At 41.1% G+C, this 21,387-nt stretch overlaps 1 protein-coding gene across 8 annotated transcripts in view; it reads right to left on the bottom strand.

Moving 5' to 3' along the window:
* Positions 1-21,387, bottom strand: part of FGFR2 (fibroblast growth factor receptor 2) — a 144,380-nt gene that overhangs the window by 74,500 nt on the left and 48,493 nt on the right. For 5 of the 8 annotated variants that reach the window (XM_083741239.1, XM_083741238.1, XM_083741241.1 and 2 more), the window contains exons 3-4: positions 5,958-6,224; positions 3,996-4,070 (exon numbers count right to left, since the gene is read on the bottom strand). The exons of the other annotated variants lie outside the window; for them this stretch is intronic. In XM_083741239.1, coding sequence (XP_083597365.1) covers positions 3,996-4,070; positions 5,958-6,224 — 342 coding nt within the window. The remainder of the gene's footprint in view (positions 1-3,995; positions 4,071-5,957; positions 6,225-21,387) is intronic. 8 annotated transcript variants of the gene reach the window in all.

Below are 21,387 nucleotides of genomic sequence, written 5' to 3'. Positions count from 1 at the left end.
ACAAATAACCCTGCTGGAACAAATCCCAAATTCCTGATAAAAGTTAATCCAAACGGCACATGAACAAGATTGGTGCTAAAGAGCACAGGAGTCAGCCGGCGCTGCTATAATCACAAGAACCCAGCAGATGCGATGATTCTTTCAGTGCTGTGAACTCCGTTATCAGTGACAAGCACTTTGGCAAGAGCACAATGGTTACCCGATTTCTAGTTACTGGGCCTTTCCATCACACTGCCATCTTGGTTTCTCGTCATTTCCCACTACCATAATGATTATAAATCTGAGAATAAGCAGAGTAGGAAGCAAATTACTGGCCCTGGGCAAAGCAACGTCTCTCGGGGTGAGACTCCCTTTTTATCATGGTCACCTACACTCTGGTTTACTGTACATATTACTAATATGGTCTTAAACATTTTGTATGCTGCACTGCTTCGATAGCATTTTCTGATAGTTTCATTATTGCTATTAAGTTGCAGATAGATGAAACACAGCCACTTGGGTCTATTTATTTATTACTCCGTATTCACCATCAGCATTTAAGGACCATACAAAGGTGCGTTCAGGCCAGGTGTTACATAAACCCCTATTAACCTCTCTGTAGTCTTGGATCTTGTGGGATCCATTACATTGACAGCTACGTAATACTGTAACATTAATGGTTATTAATGTTCTTATACTTTTTACGATAAGAAAGGGAACAGGATAATAACTGGAAAGTGTGGAAACAAAGTGGGAGGGGGAAATTTACATCATGGTACTGTATAGAGTACTATATTAAGGAGAAAGAGTTTCATGGGGAACTGTTATCTGTTGCTTTTGAATTCCATTATTGGATGGTCAAGGGCCATCTCTTGATAAATCTACTTTACTGGTTACTGCTTGAAGCTTTCCTTTTGTATGTTTGTATGTATGCCACCCCATTAGTCTGTTACAGCCAGCGTTTTTTTATTTCTTCAGTGTTGAGCAATGCAAGGTTTAGCAATGGTCAATAAGCCTGTTACCAATTGGAGAACTATACTTCTGATTGTAATATGCAGGAGTATTGTTTTCAAGTTCCTGGATAATAGGTACTCAGCAATTTCCTGTATTATATCCAGTACTGTGGCCCCAAAGTGGGGTTTGTTGTGTGTGTGTGCGCAGCTGCAAAAAATATGCATAGAATCAGATCTGCTCCACTTACACCTCCAAAAGCATATATTTTCGTGATAGATCGATTTAAAGAATGCTTCCTTTAATTAACACTAATTAGTGATGTTGGTATAGGTTTTTGTGTTTTGTATTCTTGTTTTGAATTTCTCTGTTGTAAATAGCCCTGGGATCATTGGATGAAGAGTGGTATTATTATTATTATTATTATTATTATTATTATTATTATTATTAAAACAAGCATTCCCATTCAGCTTGTTGCATTGTAATATTACTGGCAGGCTTCCCATGAGCATCTGGTTCACTAACGTATTAACAGCATGATGGACTAGCTTGATCCAGAAACTATTTAAATTATTTACCGTATTTTTCGCTCTATAAGACGCACCAGATCACAAGACGCACCTAGTTTTTGGAGGAGGAAAACAAGAAAAAAAAAATCTGAATCTCAGAAGCCAGAACAGCAAGAGGGATCGTTGTGCAGTGAAATCAGCAATCCCCCTTGCTCTTCTGGCTTCTGGGATAGCTGCGCAGAATGCATTCGCTCCATAAGACGCACACACATTTCCCCTTACTTTTTAGGAGGGAAAAAGTGAGTCTTATAGAGCAAAAAATACGGTAATCAGTTTTGTTCTCTGCTTTAAGGCCAGAGATCTGCATTTTTTGCTGCTGCTATGTTTGCACCTCATGGTAAAAAAGTAACATTCCAACAATAGGTGGAAGTAATATAAAGCACATTCAGTATACTGCTTGGATTTAATCTAACCTATTGTTTTCTCAGTTAGGATATCTGCCCACAGATGAGGTAAGAATTTATATATACAACGTATATTAATAAGTGTGTGTCTCCATCACAAAGTTGCAGTAGAAATAAACATGGCATAAAATGACAAATGAAAATGACCCACACACATATACGTAAAGTTCAGAGTCTCCTCTTAAAGCAACAAGCTGCAAAGCCTTTCCTTACTTTTCACATTATAAATCTAACACTCCTGTTATCACTGATCATTACAAGAACTGCCATCTAAGCCTATATAAAAGCTCACACACGTAGCTGGGCTTGCCCCTAAAGCTATAAACAACCCTACGCCTGTGAATAAACACGGCTCTCATTTGCAAGTAAAATAAGCCCACCTACAAATCACAAAAGCCCACACTAGCATTACCCGAAAATATACTCACCCCTCCCAGAAAACTCATAATAATTCAGCATCTGGAGATGAAAGGTTCTAAATCAGGGATGGGGAGCCTGTGGACATCCAGGTGTTGCTGAACATCAACTTGCCTCAACACCTGCCAGCATTGCTGATGCTCAGTGTTCCAGGGAGAGGCACTCCTACATCTGGAGGGTCACAGGTAAGCAACCCCTGTTCTAAATGTTCAGGCTAGAGGGTACTTTGTATAATTTAACACCATGGCTTACTGGAAGTGAATTGTCCCCAAGTTAAGGCTTCTTCACAACCAAGGTTCTTTACAAACACTTGTTGACTTTTCTTTCCACGAAACATTTTCAATACTCTAGCCACAGCAGGCATTTGCCTCTATGGGACTCTGGTTTCTTAGAAAGAACCTCCAGAAGCATCAACCTAGGCAGATGTTCCACCCCCTACCTATTCAGGGCCAGCAGTACCATTAGGCAGAGTGGGGCAGCTGCCTCAATGTGGCAGATGATGAGGGAAGGAGTGTGGTGGTGAGGTGCTAGAGGAGAGAGCTGTGGCTGCCCCACAGAGCCTGCCCTGCTGGTCAAGAGCAGTGGAAGATACCAGGATTGAAATTAGATTCAGCTGTCCTTCCCACCATCTTTCAATATATGGAATGAAGGGGGCAGAAAGATCTCATCCTTTGTTTCAAGCAGCAAAAATGTCTTGGTTGGGGGCTGCTAAGCAGCTGAGCTGGTCTTTTGAGCACTGAGCTTCAATCCACAGTATTTTATACTATGTTGGGCAAAATATATTGCAGCAACACTGTTGTGGGTGAGTGGTGATGGGGTGGGTGGTGCTCCTGTTAGGATCAGAGATGAATCAAACCATTTCTCCAAATGTTGATCTAGTACTTTGGAGGATTTGTGAATTCTTACCTAGGACCATGTCAATGAGTTTGCTGGGCCTTGAACCTTGACTTTCTATTTGCAAAACATGTATTCTACCCATCAAGCTACGAGCCTTCCCTTACAGACATTCTCGCCTCCTTCTGCTGCATGTGTAAAACTGGACCAGTTCTAAACATTTGGTAGGCCTAATAAAGACTACATATTAAGGTATAGAATGCTAAAGGAAGCATTTGGTTTCAAATTCTTCCAACCCATATTACTAATGTAGGAACAACATATAAGCGTCTGCCTAGACAGCTAACCAAGTAGAGTATATTCTTTGGGACTAGACCATACCATCATTAGGAAAGCTTAAGTTGGAAAGGGTCGTTACATTCTCTTTCCATAGATTTTTCTTTTCACTACAAAATTAATTACAATTCAATATCATAACCATCTCTTGAATATTGTCATTACAGGAAATTACAACTCTGATCCAGAAATGAAGAAAGAGGGGAGGTGTCAGTACAGAACATGTTGAGTTAAAAAAGAAGAATTGCTAAAAGGTTAATGTCAACTAGGACAAGAAAGAATAAACAAGCAGGCAAGAATATGATAATAGTTTATTTCCATGTTTCAGAAGACCAGAAATACACAAAAACAAAGAGGAAACAAGCCAGTTGAAATCTAGAGCTAATAGATTGCTCATACGTTTAACAGCCAAGAAAGTGCTTGAAGAGAGTGCAGAAGATTAGGTGGGGAAAATATTTCCATATGGATTCTGCCAGGCACCTTCAGCAGTCAGAGAGTTACTTACTGATTTGGTTGTTGTCATTCACAAAATCCTCAGAGCCGTCGTTGTCATCTTCATCATCTCCAGATGAAAGAACATCTGAAGTTTAAAAATTTAACATTGTTCACCTACTACACATTGCAAGCTAACACACCTATTTTCTGGACTCATGTTGTTTCTTTTATGTCACATCTGGAACAGATCTTGTTTAAGAGATGCAGCATCACACACTTTATGGCATGCATATATATATATATAGATATATATATAGTCCACGATCCACTGAAGCTATATGTTTGTGTAGGTAAAAACTGTACACAGCCAGAGGCTTCTTTGAAGTATCTGCTGCTAAGGAACCTCCAGCTGAGTGCACTGTTCATCCCTGCATGCACATATAGTCTAGTTGGGTCATGGCCATAGATGTTTCCAAGCAAAGTTTCTTATTCTAAAGAGCTGCTGATATTTTCTTTCTTTGAAAATTAAACACAAAAAAATGACAACAAGAAATGATTATTTACTTGTTCCTGAAAAAGCATGTCTGGTTTACATTGTGTGTGTGTGTGTGTGTGTGTGTGTGTGTGTGTGTGTCTTTGAAGGTTTCGATACTTAAAAAAAATGGAGTTCTGGTATAATTGATCATGGAGAAGATTTGGAGAATAATTTCAAATGATGGGTGTTGTTATTTTCTAACATGACTGTGCAGTAAAACCAAGTATTGTCTCCACATTGGTTACCCAGTTCTCTTAATTATCCATACACACTCTGCCCCAGTCCCAAGTATACATCTAAATAGGTCCACATAAATTACCACTCATTTGAACCAAATTAAGGTTTTTTTTAAAAAAAATATCTTTCTCAATGAATCAGATTTTAGGTTATATACAAGTGGTAGGGAAGGAAATGCAGATGGAAATGCAGCTCTTAAGCTGAAGAAAAGGTTCCCCATCACTGCTATATAAAGTTTGTGGCTGTATGAACCAGAGTGGGAGGGTAGAACTACCAAACAGAAGTTTTCTTAAACTGACATCACTATAAACTTCTTTTATATTATTTCATTGAAACATTATTCTACCACCCTTCGTCAAAGCTGACTCCAAGGTGGCTTAATTAATACAAATGCATGGAGTGGCTTTTGAAAATAATGGGGCTATGCAGAATTGGCAAAACTGACAGCGAAATGATGATTTTTTTAAAAAAATAGAAGAATGGAGGACTTATGTGGACTATTAAAAAAACATATTATAGCCAAATCACAGGCAGGAAGAAAAGTGATAAAATAATTGTAATAGAGAAACTTTTTTGTAATAGATGCAGCAGTACGAGTAAAAACATCGTGGAGGGGAGGGTGGGAAGTCAACTAGTGAAACAATGTAATTATTTGATTTGAATGTTATTGTGAAAATGTTTGAAAAATGTGTGTGTGTGTGTATGTATATGTATATATATATATATTGCATAAAGCAACAAATAAGTTATTCCACATTATTATTATTATTATTATTATTATTATTATTATTATTATTACCCCACCCATCTGACTGGGTTTTCCCAGCCACGCTGGGCGGCTCCCAACAGAATATTAAAAGCACAGTAACACATCAAACATTAAAAACTTCGCTAAACAGTCCATAGCATTTATATATAGCAGTCCATAGAATGCACACACACGCACGCACGCACACATGCACGCACAAACACAGACACACAATCACACACACTATGTGCTTGAAAGAAGAAAAAGCTTTTCCCCCTGGCACCTAATTGAGCCACCTGAGAGGGCGAATTCCAGGGCACCACAGCTAAAAATGCCACCCACTTTACTACCCAACAGGGGAAATGATCTAAGAGCATGAGCAAGCTGGCAAAATAAAGAATATTATATATGACCAGAATGTCTCTTTAATGCTTGAGCAGAAACTGGCTATACATACGCATATAATAAATTTAGGTTACAGCTATTTGCATGTAGTAAAAAAGCAAACTCACCTGTAATATTTATAATGAAGTAGAGGGTCTCACTGTCTACAGCCCTAACAGCAGTGCAAGCATAAAGGCCTGAATCTTTGGGCGAACTATCTTTAATCCGCAAGTATTCCCCAGTCATGATTGTTCGATTGCTGGGCATCAAATGGACCCCATCTTTAGTCCAAGTGATCTTGATTGCATCTTTCAGTTGACAGTGCAACATCAAAGAGTCTCCCGGAAGTATAGAGTATACATCAGGCTGAGAGATTTGATATTTGGTTGGTGGCTCTGCAAAAGTGGAAAGTAGGTGGGCACAGAAGAAGGGTGGAGAAGGGACAAAGGGGGGGGGGGAGAGAAAATTTTCAACAATTGTCAGTGAAGGCCCTCTTCGAAAATGTGTGAATTTTTCATTAAACTGGGGAAAGGCAAGCAAAACTGATGAAGCAGCTTCATCCATGATGTGCTGCAAGCTTACAGGACATAAAAGTAGTCTAAAAAGTAGAAGGCATGGCTTTGGATAAGAAAACCGCAAGTTTGAGGAAGGTGGCGATGCTCAGGCCGGGAAGTGTGCAGTCTGACTATACACCACAACACAAGAATCCTAGTAACTTGATAACCGCATCTGATGAAGTAAGCCCAGGGCTTATGCAAGCTCAAGTTGCAATAAATTAGTTTTTTTAAGTGCCATGTGACACTGTCTTCTTTGCTAATAATTTACAGCCTCCCATGCTGTGGAGTGCATGCAAGGAGAGGGGTGTACGAACAAATTCTGAGTATTACAGCTAATCAGTTCTGGCTCTAGGAAAGGGACTTGGAACATGTGGCCATTCAGATGTTGTGGGACTCCCAGCATTCATCAACCCTGGCCAGCAGGGCCAATAGTCAAGGAGGATGTGAATTGAGAGTCCAGTGAGCCACAGGTTCTCAACTCTGTTCTAGAGGGAAGGCCATATACAACACAATTATGAATACATTTAAATGAGAGACGTTCATTTCTTGGAACAGTGTTCACAATTTATACCCAATTTGGGGGAGCAAGTGTTGGCAATTTACAAACCCAAGCGCAAGGTAGGTAGCCTTCTCACTCTTTTATTGTCCTTGCAGTGTCCTGAACTGGACAAGCTAAGTAGCATGTAACCTTCACCAAAATCAGAGGTGTGATTCGAGCTACATCCTGTTTCTCTGCTGGTAGAATTTCACACGAGGACAGTGACTAATCCTTCCGTAAATTAGCTCTGCAGAACCACTGATTATTTTTCCACAGAAAAAAATGTTCCCCTCACAGTCTCTTCTCCAATTTGCACCATCAAAGAAAAGCAATTCTTCATTTTCACAGAATAAGATTGTGTGACTGCTATACATACTGAAACTGAGACCTAAACAATATTTTTATACAAATGTTAACATTTTACATGTTTAGATTTTACAACTAGGTCTCAAAATGTTCAACAGATCGAAATTATTTGGCAAGCAAGTATTCTATGAACTCTCGTACAATTTTACACTTCTTTTTTACAAACTTGATGAGGTAATTATGGATTCCATCAATCCATTATACAGGTTACAATTTGCACCAACCGAGGGATGTTAGGAGGGCGGGGGGGAATCATTATCCAGATGGAGAATGAGCTGTTTTCTGCATATATATTTTATATCAGTAAAAGGTTAAATCCAAGAAATGTAGCAAAAATGTCACGGAACGAATGATTGATTTTAGGTTTGCTGACACTTCAGAACAAGCAAAACTGGTTTGCTTTATAGAATTGCATTCACTGTTCTCCGTAACCACTGCAGCTCATTCTATCTGGTGTAGTAAATTTGTTTTACTGAGCTTGGTTGTGGCCAGCATTTCCCAAGAGTCTTTGAAATTGGCCTTCAAAAAGAGTGTATGTACAGTGGTACCTCAGGTTACAGACGCTTCAGGTTACAGACTCCGCTAACCCAGAAATAGTACCTCTGGTTAAGAACTTTGCTTCAGGATGAGAACAGAAATCATGCTCCAGCGGCGCAGCAGCAGTGAGACGTCCCATTAGCTAAAGTGGTGATTCAGGTTAAGAACAGTTTCAGGTTGAGAACAGACCTCCAGAACGAATTAAGTTCTTAACCCAAGGTACCACTGTATGTAGATCACTTTATTAAGATACCAATTTTGTACAGTGTCTAAATAACCCACTGAGGGACTTTACCAACTAATTAAAAAAAAACCCACCCCAAAAGGCTAGAAATGAAACATGTAGCCACAACATTGCAGGTTGATGTTAAATTCCCCATTTAATAATCCAGTGATTACAAAGCCAGGAAGTAGCATTGGATCTGCATGTTTCCTGCCTCCCCTTGCACACCAGCTTCCATACTTGGAGATCCTAGACCATTTAGAAGCAGCCTTCACTGACCGTATGTTCTTCAGATGTTTTGGACTAGAAATGGAGTTGATGGAAGCTGCAGTCCAATACATCTGGTAAGAACCAAGTTAGCGAAGACTACTTTAAAATACAGCCCCCATGTTAGAACTGAAACATAAAACTGTGGCTTATTTACTAACCAGGATCAAATCATGGTTTAATTTCCTGGTCAGTAAACAACCATTATACCAGAGCTCCTTAGTTTGGACAAAATGGGAAGTTAGTCTAAAGAGCAGTGTGTGAAGGGAGGTAGTGTGTGAAGGGAGAGGTGAGGAATAAGCAGGCACAACACTCATTCCCAGCTTCCTAAACCATAATTAAAGAATCTGGGAACATTTCAGTTGAAAAGGCCTGAATGTCTTGAGCCATTATTCTGGCAGCACTTGTGTGCCAAATAACCCCACTCTTTTTTACTTTGTTTTTTAATAAGCATCCACTGAATCCACTTTCAAGAGATGGGAAGAGTCAAATTTGACGGTAGTTAGGAAAGAAATTGCTAATGATTCAGAAAAAGGAAAAGAAAATTCTCTTAGGATTTGCACTGGGCATATTAATTTACAGTATAATGCGATTTCAGGATACTCCTTAATACAGTATTCTTATTCACACCAAGTTTTCCACTTTTTCAGCCCAACACTCAGTCATCATTCTGTGGTGACTGAGCATGCTCAGTCCACATTGGGCTGCTGTTTCCTCCCCTTGCTGTTCTTTTCCGTTAAAGATTTGTTTGTACTTCTGCTAACCTTGGATAATGCCGCCACCACGCCAGAGTGGTGCTGCCATTACATGAACTACATGAGCATCATCCTTGAACTTCAAAATTAAAAGGAACTGATGCTCCTCCTGTGACTAAGAATGCCGTGGCAAACATAGGATATCAAGAATCCTCATGACATATAAATTAGTTTGGAAATCAATATCTATTTCAGGTAAGCTTTTTGTTCTGCCAAATTCAAATCTAACAGCACTTAAAGACTGTCACTTTTTATAATGTTTGCCTATAAACTCTCCCAGCACAGTTTTTGACGATGTGCCCAAAAGCAAACAGAGAACAGGTGGGATACTACAGCATTGTGCTGTCCAATTCTTTCATGTGAAAAGTCCTACAGGTTTAAGCACTTAAGGAGTTCCAGCCAACATGGAAACTGCTCTGCTCTGCAGAATTAACCCATCTCCCACTGTAGTGCTCTCCGCCAAGCTTGTAAAAATACTTATTACACTTACATGGAGCTTAACACAAAAAAAAACTATGAAAGATAAGCTCCTGCACTGACTTACAACAAAATTTTGAACTCATTGCTTTACACGTCCTGGTGGGTGAAGACTGAAGAAAGGAGGTTCAGACCCCCATAGGGTCTTTCAGCCCATCACATGACTTGACTGGCAGCTGCCATTGGAGTCTGTGCAATTCTCCGGCTCCTAAAGGATAGAGACTAACACTACAGCAAGCAAGATACCTTGGCCCTTAGTGCTAGCCAAGGAGCTAACATCTTTATTCCTTAAGCAGCAAAGTAAACCTCAATTTGGTACGCGGATGGCGCTGTCGGTAAAACCTCAGTGCTAGGACTTGCCGATCATATGTCGGCGGTTCGAATCCCCGCGGCGGGGTGAGCTCCCGGCGTTCGGTCCCAGCTCCTGCCCACCTAGCAGTTCGAAAGCACCCCTAAGTGCAAGTAGATAAATAGGTACCGCTTTATAGCGGGAAGGTAAACGGCGTTTCCATGTGCTGCGCTGGTGCTGGCTCGCCAGCTACAGCTTCGTCACGCTGGCCACATGACCCAGAAGTGTCTTCGGACGGCGCCGGCTCACGGCCTCTAGAGCGAGATGAGCACGCAACCCTAGAGTCGGACACGACTGGCCCGTACGAGCAGGGGTACCTGTACCTTTACCTTTAAACCTCAATTTCCCAGTCTAACCTGCAACTAATTATTCAGAGCTGCCTGGAATAGAAAGAACTAAGAGAAGCTACTCGTTCCTCTTGGTTTTTTTTTTATATCTGCAGCATAACAAGTTTGGTGAACTAGTTACCTGCAATGCCTTGCCAATTGCTGTGATAAATAAATATCGCCAGACCGCAGCTCACCAGATTTCTGATCAGATGCTAATATTTGCAAAAATTTCCCTCAGCAGGATATGAGAAGTCCTACTCAGGTGTTTAAGGTTCATTTCATGGAGATGAACTCAATGTCTCTGCCCCCTCTGTAGTATTCCAAACAGCCCATCCACTGATTTTTTAATTAATGAAAAGCAATTTTCTGATGTCTTAGAAAGTGATATAACTGTTTATATTACTTGTATAGCAAACTGATATAACATGTTTATATTACTTGTATAGCAAGGCCAACATCTTGAAGTTGCCGTGCTTGCCTGATATTTTATTTGCAACTGGCATCCATTTACTTTTTGCTAATGAACTCATGAAATGGAAAAATTTCCACGGGAAAATACGGCACTGGTCTTTTTTCTGGAGGGGAAATTTATTTTGGAAAACCTTGTGTAGGCTCTCCATATGACTCAGAACCCCTGAGCTAGTACAGAAGGCTCTCTTCTGCAGACAGTCACACTGCATTGTCTGGAGCACTGCAGAGCTAGGTTGAGAGCCAGTGGCGACAAAGAACACATCTCCACAAATCTTTCACTTGATGAAGAGCATGTGGATTTCAATGCCTGAATAGGGCTAGAGACATGCAGCTTACTAAGTTCTTTCTACTATATGAACTGCCCATCAGTAGGAGAAACTCAAAAGTAGCCAAGTGTGTCTCCTAGAAGTGTAGGAGGCTGAGCTCATCTCTTTCTGCTGAGGAGGTGGAACCCTGGAAGCCATGGGAAGCTTGTTCTGCTGCCCGTTATAGATAATTTATCCCTTTATCCCATTCAAAACTTGGATGAAAAAGCAGTGACACAGGCACAAACCTAGTTTCCTGATCAAACCTTGGGCTCTTTTTCAAAGTCTGTTCTTCTCTTTAAGGAAATATGAAAACATATTCCAGTTTTTTACAACCAAGAAATATTACATGCTTGTTCTAAGAAGCAGGTATTGAAGGTCAAAAAAATAAATAAATTCAGCAGGATGTTGCAGATCTTTCCCATGTCTTTTACTGGTGCCGTAAAAAGGAGCTGAAGTAAAAAAGAAAATTGGAGCTAACTTCTGGGTTGTTATTGAAAATTTCTCATGGACCAGTCTAAGAATGTGCTATTGCCCGCCCCCCCCCCCAAATGTTGCAACCAACTAGGGTTGCCATACATTCAGATGTTCCAGTTGGCAGTAGTGTCTGGGCGGAAATCCGGAAAATGTCCAGGAAAATCCGGACATATGGCAGCCCATGGCAGCAGTGCCATTTTCCCCATAAAAATAGCTCAAAGGCGGCATTTATTTTTGTGCTTTTTTGTCTGGATTTTCACTGTTTGAAATATGGCAACCCTACAACAGACAGACTGTTTCCCACAGCAAGGTGTCTCTAAAATAAAATTAAGAGGATGCTGAGCTTTAGACGAGCTGCTAATCAAAGTATAGACTTAACAGTTTTTGTCATACTAAAAGTCCTACAGAAAGTATAAAAAGCCCACCCCACCCCACCCCGGCAACATGCTTTAAGAGACAATTACACAAGTGCTTTGGATCAAAGAAAATGGCTTCTATTAAAATACCATCCTCAGAAATAGTCTACCACTGACTGCCTTTTAAATAATAATAAAAATACAAAATCACCCAACTAGCTCACAGCTGCTTCCTTATTTATCATCCATCCATGGAATCTAACAAAACGGGTTTTGTAAACACAGGCTACAAATATTAGGCAAACATCATCAATTTTTTAAAAACCACCTAAAGTATCATTCTTGCCTTATACGTATGGTAAATGCTTCCCCATTTTAAAAATGTATCTCTTTTTAGCCTTGTGCAAAGTGGATTGTAAACCTCTGAAGTTATCTCTCTCCATCTTGGACCGACTAATGGCCAGTTCCTGCTTAGCTTCTCTGGCATAGCTGAGCCTTACCCTGTACTGATACCATGGGAAATGAGAAGGCTGTGCAGGATTTGTGCCTACATCCATCAAAGAACACCTTTCCAGAGCCAATGGCACTGACATGGGAAATCATTTATCCTGCTCTCCCAAGTTGGGCATCCACAGGCATTTGTCGCAGAGTGAGGCAAAGTAGAAACACTCAAAGTGGCGCACACACAAATGATAAATATAATGCCTGTACGTGTTGCCTCATATCTCAGGTTCTACAAATGCTAAAAAACAACAACCTTACTCTCTCTCTCTTTTTTTTTTTAAGGAAAGCTAATAATGTAGTAATTATGGTTACTCAGGGGAGGGAACTGCTCCCACTATAAGACTCCCATGCCTCCCAAACCATAGAGCCTCCCCATGTCAAACATTTATTGGTTTGGCATGGGGCTTGAGCATGCAGAAGCAGCAACGATAAAAGGTCGGCCCTGAATAGATGCTGTTGCTAATTGACATACTACTAGACAACTTCTCATCCTTCAAATATTAACACTGCAGGCCTAACAAAAGCCCTATAATGAAGTACTACACATTTTAAAATGGTCGCTCCCCCTTCGGGAAAGCTTTGAAGCCCGCTTGTTTCCAGTAGTCTACTCAAGAGGGATTTCCTATACTGCACTGTAGAATTGTAGAGGTGGAAGGGACCCTAAGGCTCATCTAATCTCAACTAAAACCGTCCAAACTGTGCTTTGAAGCCACCAGTGAAGGAGAGTCCGCCACCTTCTGAGGGAGTCCGTTCCACTGTTATGCCTCAGAAAGTTATTCCTTGTGTTTACTTGGAATCTCCTTTCTCATAACTTGAAGCCATTGGTTTGGGTCCTACTCTCCAGAGCAGGAGAAAACAAGTTTGAACTTCTTTTGTATGGATTTACCTGCCAGATTGTTGATTGGCTGGTTTGGAAGGGGGGCAGAGGAGGGATATGTATTTTTTTAAAAAAAATGTTTTTTCAATGTTGTGAAATATTGTTCATGTTTATTATCTTAAAATTATTTATTCTATTTGTTAGATGAATAACTAGTCTCCAAGTGACTTACAAAATTTTAATAGCATAAAGACTATTGTGAAATCAGAAAATTAATTATTATATTTTATTGTATCACTATTATCATTTGTATTTTGTAGAAGTCACCTGGAGTGAGCATGACTCTTGAGGGCAGCCTATAAAATTCTTGAAGTAAATAAATAAAATATTCATTTAGGTTGCCCTATGGTTTGATATCAACATATCTTCTTTTGGTTTTGTTCTTGTTTTTAAATAATGGATTGGGACCTAGACACTGCACTTAATATGCTGAGCAGAGTTACGGGGGGGGGGGAGTATTTTATTTTAAAAATAAATGCCATTGTTCTCATGTTGTCCTGTTAGTAATTTGAGCAACAACAAGAAAGATAACACAGATTTTTACATTAATGTCAGGGCCAGCCAAGGTATTTCCCTACCTGAGGCGCAAGTGCAACAGGTGGTACTCACCTCACCTCAGGCAAAGTGCACAGTTCCCAAGGCCTACAAAGCTATTCTATCACCTGAGAAAGAAAATCCAGTGTCTCTTCCATCTTCCCAGGAATAAAATCAAAGCAATAAGAAATTAAGTAAATCTAACAATTTGTTGCCTTTTTGTGACATCAAGATTAGCTGACGGAGCTGGCAGCTTCATTCCACCTCATGGTAGAACCGGCCCTGATAAATGAATAGGTCAAACCACTTCTCTGCAAGTCACAAATAATTAAGCTTGCCTAAGCGCTTATCTGTGCCTTTATCTTCTACCTGTGCCCCTTTCCCCCTTACTCAGAGCTAAAATTCACCTTACTTAGGCAAAGATGCCCCGTGGTCAGTATTCCATACCTGAGCATAAAACCATAGAAACTTTGCCACTGTGCATGCACCAACTTTTTACTTTGGTATCGGTGAGAAACTGAGAGGATTTCTTCGATTCCGAATTTTACTGTGTTGAACGGAGAGGTTAAAAACCATGCTGAAGTCAATGAAGCAGCAACATTATGGAAGAGAACGCCCGTGAACCCAGTTTTCTGCCAGCCTAGAGTACATTCTGTTGATTGGGTTTTGGGGGGCAGGGGAAGGAGGAGCATATTTTCTTGTTGACTTCAGACAGCTGCCTGTCCTATTAGCAGGCGAGATGATGGGGTGCAACCAGATCTAGGAGAAAGAAGCCAGAGCATGTAGGCTGGTCTGGTGTAAGGGAGAGACAGGGCAGGAGTTAGACACTGTGCTTCTCAAACATGGGTCACCAGCTGTTATTGGACTACAACTCCCATCATCCTTAGCTAGAACAAGTGGTCATGAATGATGGGAGGAGGAGTTGGAGGTTTCCCCATGTATGAACAGGCACACATACCTTTATAAGTTTAAAATATAGTCATACCTTGGGTTACAGATGCTTCAGGTTGTGTTTTTTCAGGTTACGGACCCGCCAAAACCCAGAAGTACCAGAACGGGTTACGTCTGGGTTTGGGGGGTCGTCCATGCTCAGAAGCGCTGAATCGCAACGCATGCATGCACAGACGCGCCACTGCGGGTTGCGAGTACTGCAGGTTGCGAACGTGCATCCCACACAGATCACATTCGCAACCCGAGCGTCCACTATATAACTATTATCCTTTTTTTATTATTTATTGAATTTATGGATTGCTTCCCATGAAAATATCTCAGTGTGATTAACCATTCTTTAAATAATGGGAAAAAATCATAAATAATAAATTACATCAAATCAAAAACAGCCATGGACAATTCCCCGCTAAACTTCTGTGCACCGCTCAGCAAACTGGTCTCAGCATTAAAAAGCTTTGAAACCACATTGTCCATATGTGGGGTTTTCTGTTCAACTATCAACTTTTCCAGCTGTGCTGATGAATATTCAGTAAGCCCATCATAAACATCCTCTTGGACGATGAAAGTCCTCCTCTGCCAAGGACAGCCCTACAAAAAGGCAGCGAGTCCGCCCCCCCCCCCTCTAAATACAAAAAAAGACTTCAGTAGCAGAACAATGCAAAGGAAAGGAATTTGGCTGAATTTTCGAACTCTTTGACAAACTACCAAACTCATACGCTGGGAACTTTAATTATAATACAGTATACAAGCAGGAAAGTGTGATAAATATGAGATTGTTGTTTGTGCATGGGAGGGGGGGGAGAGCATGGGAACAAAGCTGTTTCTCTCATTGTACTCTGAGGCAGATATATCCAAAACAAAGAGCTCATTTTCCAACACTTTTATAGGAGGACTCCTAAATCTGGAAATGCAAAACTGAGACTTAAGAAATCTGCTGTTCCGTTATTACTGATATTTAAGATAAATGCAAAAGGGAAAATGGAGACTCTGCTTCCATTTACAGCCACACAGACTTTCAAGGCTCAAGTTATGGCTGAGGAGTTTTCAGAAGGGAAAAAGATAATGCAAAGCAGCAAACACAGTAAAAACTGGTTCAAGTTATAGTGTGCCTGAAAAACAGAACTGACTACTCATGACCGGAAAGGGGAAACTGGCCCCTTTGGAGTCAGCTGGAATGAGCTCCCTCACCAGACACGCTACTCTGCTATAGGTGAGGGATCCTATGTTTCAGACTCCGAACCATATAACTAGCAGGGTAACAGTTCACTGCAGCATGAAGTGTGCTTGCATCTTAGGTCACATTTACATCACACATTTAAAGCACTATGACACCATTTTAAACAGCCAAGGCTTCCCCCAAAGAATTCTGGGAGCTGCTTAGTGCTCTGAGAGTTGTTAGGAGCCCCCCTATTCCCCTCACAGAGCTGCAATTCCCAGAGTTCCCTGGAAAGACAGCTTGCTGGTTAAACCACCGTCAGAACTGTAGTTCAGGGAGGAGATCTGGAGTCTCCAAGGTCCTATTTCAGCACTCTAAACCAACATGCACCGTTGTGCCCAGGGAAGGTCTCCATAAATATTGTTCAAACATGCACAATGTGCAAGAGACCGATTGCCTTTCCTGCTCAGGAAATGTCTGCACTGGCTTGGCCCTCTTACGCATCCCTTTAGATATGCCCACATTTTACTGGATGCCAAGCCAGGACACCCACCCTCCATTCTGGGCAGAGGAGAAATGTGAAAAGCTTCATTATGAGTAAGGGTGGCAGTAGCTAATACAGGTGTTTTCCTATATATGGGGCAGCTGATGGGGAAGAATATGCCTGCCTCACATGATTTTGGGATGCCACCTCTTTAAATTTGCCAGCCATGTTGTCTTGTGCCATGCCACCACAGTAGCCATTTTCTGACTGGTGTTCACTGCTCTTTCTTGAAATTCCAAATGTGTTCACTGGCCTAAAAAGGTTGGCAAACCCTGCTCTAAACACTACACTACTACTCACACACTTCAGTGCTTTGAATATCCAAAAGTGCCATACAAATACTAATTATGACTTTTATACTGATACCATCTGCCCTGCGTGAAGGATGAAGAGAGAAGGGGAAACAAACAATACCACACCAGGGCCTGCTCCGGAGACAGGCTGTCCCCTCCTCACTACAAGGCCAGCTGGCACCATCTGCCCTATAGGAAAGGACATGCGGTGTTGGCTCTTGTTTCTTTGCCTGTTGTTTTCTTTTGTGAGTGTGTGGATCTTGGTGTATCTGTTGTGTTTTATAAACGATGTTAGCCACTTTAAGAAACCTAGTCAAAAAGCAGGGTATAAATCTGCTAAGTAAATAAATAAATGAACTCTGTATGACAGGAGTCCCCCACCGCCACTGAGGGAACCAACTAGGGGAATCAACAAGAGAAACCAACAAAGATCTAAGTATTCCCGAAGAACAATAAGTGACAAAACAGAGGACCCAGTTCTAAAATGCAGTGTAGCAGGAAATTACTCCATGGGACTATATTGCAATGATCTTGGCCCCAACATGTGCAAGTCTACCATTACCTTGTCACCAGCTTTACTGCAGGGCCAGAATGGATGCAGCAGAAACAAACCTAGTTGCCAAAGCATGAACATGCATAGAAAAATACAACATTTCACTCAGAAGGTGTGAATTTCATTGAATAATTTAACCAGCTAAGCCCAGTTCCAATAAAAATAAAACAATACTGCACCATACTGCTCTTAACTCAAGAGTATCAAGTCACGGTATTTTCACATTGTGAAAAGCAGCCCGCATTCAACCTAACTAAAGTCTTTCAATGACTTTCTTCTATGCTGTCATATGAAAAGAATATTGCACTTGGGTGGCAAGTTGTGGCCAGCCAGGACAATTGTTCCACAAAAGTCAGAGCTAAGCACTCACACCTATTAATCACTCACTATTCCATTACGATTTTGACAAGATTTGCCCCATCAGTGGTAGGCACCCATGAGGTCTCTCATTTTCCCCAGGATAGACACACTCGGCTACCTTAGCCATTTAAACTGCTTAAGCAGGCTTGCTATTAGGAGAGCCTGACTAGCTATTATCTTACACACGCACACACACTGAGATTGAAGGGCATCATAAAGCTAAATGACAGAGACATGACTATAGTGTCTTGCCTCTTTAGCTGACATGGAGGTGCATGACTTTGAGTGTTTTAAAACCCAAAGGTATCATCTCTGCCTTGGCCTGCTTTGTGACAAGAGAACCTGAAAATGTGTGCACACAACATTAATCACAACTTAGCTGCACAGTGGGACCCACGCAAAATGTAAAACCTTTATTGGCCTTTTAAAAACCGATTAATATTCTGTGCTGAAGACCAAACTAGTCACAAAAGAGCAGCCTTTTGTTTTAGGTTCAGTTGCTGCTGAGTGCCTACAAAGAACAGAGCAAGAAGGAATGAAAAATGCAGCATAGGCTGAAGTAAGGGAACTTGAAATGGAACCTTCCCAGGACTGTGCTTTCCGTCCATCCCCGGAAACCATTTTAGAACCATTTGTCTTTTAAAAGCTTAAAAACTATGTAGGCTCTGTTGACTGTGTGCCTGTGAATGGTGTATGTGACTCAAACTAAGCCTGCAGCCCGCAAACCACTTAGTAACGTCAACAACACAGAAAGTGATCTGAGCATTGTAGCCTAAGTATTATAAAGAGAAGACATTGTCATAATTAAACAAGGCCACCCTTCCTTATTGAGGTGGCCTACCTCACATTTGGGGGCAAAAACACACACACAATGGGTTGAAGCATGAACTAGTGCATTACAATCCTATGTGTATTTACTTGGAAGTTCAATGGGGTTTACTCACACATAAGTGTGCGTAGGATTGCTCTCTCAATTATAGTACTGTAACCTGAAACTCTCACTTCCAATGAACTGATTTTAATTAACTGGCCTCGTGATAATTTTGCTGACTTTCTATGGCCACTCAGCCAGTATTCCAGCATCGTTTCAGACTTAGAAAGCAAGAAACCTTTCCTACGACCTTCACCATTTTCAAAACAGCAATTTCCAGATATCTTGCTCTATTACTTATACTTAAATTACACAGTCCTTTTCTTTATAAATCTATTTCCAAATAAAATATTTACTTTAAGCAGGAATTAAATATCTGGTTAAATGAGGTACTAAAAGTAAGGAGATTAAAACGTTTCTAGCAAAGTTGGAAAAGGGGGTCTACAAAATATTAAGTGTCACGCTGCACTTATTACGGGCTCAAATTGACCATTTGTTGCCTCATCCATTATAAAACCATGACTTCCCTTAAGAACTCTGGTCCTGTCAGCATTTTCATGGTAAACTCTCTTGTCGCTTGTAAAATGTAATTACAAATTCTCAGGCCACAATAAACTATTTTAAAATTTGGCCATTTCCCATTTTAATCATCGGTCTATGGAAAATAACTAAGAGTGAAGGGTTCTAAGGAGGCTAAGTAGGATGCTGGGTGTAGGATGCCATGTGGGGGTTCCATGAAGCAGCTTCCCCAACCTGGTGCCCTTCCCATTATCTCTAAAGGTAAAGGGACCCCTAACCATTAGAACCAGTCACGAATGACTCTGGTGTTGCGGCGCTCATCTCGTTTTACTGGCCGAGGGATCCAGCATACAGCTTCTGGGTCATGGGGGCAGCATGACTAAGCCGCTTCTGGCAAACCAGAGCAGCACACGGAAATGCCGTTTACCTTCTCGCCGGAGCGGTACCTATTTATCTATTTGCACTGGTGTGCTTTCAAACTGCTAGGTGGGCAGGAGCTGGGACCGAGGAATGGGAGCTCACCCCATCGCGGGGATTTGAACCATCGACCTTCTGATCGTCAAGTCCTAGGCTCAGTGGTTTAACCCACAGCGCCACTTGCATCCTTTCCCCATTATCTCTAGCTCCCTATTACCTCTAACCATTGCCCATGCTGCCTGGGGATATTGGGAGTTCAGCAACCTCTAGAAGGCACCAAATTTTTCATTTGATGTGCCTAGAGCAGGCAAGAAAACTCCTACCTGCGAAGGCAGGAAATGGAACTGGACCAAGGTGGTTGTCTCTTCCCCTGAAGTATCCCTCAAAGCTTTTTTTTAGACTTCCTGCCAGTGGGTGGAGACAACCCACATCATGGATCCCAACTCTCCCCTACAGGAGGTGGTTATCTTTCCTTAAACAGAAGAAGTTGCCCTCTACAGACAAAAATCATTGGTCCAACTACCTCAGGACCGTCTCTATATTGACTCACAGTGACACTCTGAGTTTTCAGACAAGGATGTTTTCCACGCCTACCTAGAAATGCAAGAGATTGAATCTAATCACTCCTGCATACAAAGCATATTCTCTAAAAGTGAACCAGTGAGTTAGATCTGAAATATAGCCATCCAAAATTAGTAAATGTAACTAAGTTCCTGAATTCAACGTACAATTTTAAATGAAAAGCACAACTGCTCAATCTGAAATGCAAGGCTTATATTAAAATCTAGGGCTGTATGCAGGAACTCAGATGCCAGTGGTGTCTGAATGCAAATTACCAATTTCTGCAGGAATTGTAAAGTTCAAAACTTTGAAATTTCAAAAAAAAAAGAAAAGAAAATTATTTCACACAAATAGTTTTGCTTCTAACATACGGCAATTAATAAAAGCCCTTTGCTCTTGTTCACTTTTACAGCATCCCCTAGTAAGATCCATGAGAGGAGACTCACAAGATCATAATCTGTGAACATCTGAATGCTTCTGTTCACAGTATAAACCACTTTGAAAAACAAAATGGAAGTTTGGAGGCAACCAAGACAAAAACCTAAGCTTGGGGTCCTTGATGTGGCACCAATAGGGGCATAGCGCCCGCAGATACACATTACCTTGGCACCTGTGAAGACCCCCTAATTTTTAATGGGGAAAAAAACCCCTGAGCTTTTACCAAGGGTGGTCCTAAGTGGCTAGAATGAAAAGCAGTCATCCAAACACTCCACCTTAACCCTAACTCTAATCCTAACCCTCTCTTTCCCAATAAAGCCTTTGGCCCCCGCATAGATGTGTGTTCCTATTGGGTCTTGCATGCTTTTAATTTTTTTGTCTATTCTTTAACACTGGGGTGTTTTGCCCAGTTTTTCTTTTTGTTTAGTAGGAGCACTTTGCCTGTTTTGTAAGGGAGATGCTGTCTACTCCCCCCCCCTCTGTTTTATTGGGGGCGGGGCTTGTTTGAAGATGGAATTCTAAGCATCACCAGTTTTCTTCCGTGAAATGGATCCTCTGAGGCCCCCATGACAGTTTGCTGTGCCCTTGAGCCAAAAAGGTGTCCCTGGCTTAAAAACTGTACCTTAGGAAGATTGTAAATACTTTTGTTTTCAAAAAGGAGAGAGCAGTTTAACTTAGAAATGGTTATATTTAAAAACCCAGTGACAGTTTGTCTGCACACCAGCTGAAAAGGGATTTAAATGCCAAAGAGAGACCAAATTAACTAGCCCAGCAGGTTTCTCAACAGACAACGTGAGTGAGAGAAGGTCAAGAGTGAGCTTGCTATTTATCAAATACATGTCTAAACTAATTATTCAATTCAACGAAGTTGTCTTTCAACCAGTATGTGCGGTCAAACCTCCCATCCTTAAGGGTTAACTTCATTAGGGTTCACTCTGTGACAAGAATGTTGATCAGGTTTAAAAGCCTCTCT

This window comes from Podarcis gaigeae (assembly GCF_964106915.1).
Source record: "Podarcis gaigeae genome assembly, chromosome: 5".
Lineage (NCBI taxonomy): Eukaryota > Metazoa > Chordata > Lepidosauria > Squamata > Lacertidae > Podarcis > Podarcis gaigeae.
The sequence above is the reverse complement of the archived record's forward strand: the minus strand, read 5'-3'. Positions and strand labels throughout refer to the sequence as shown.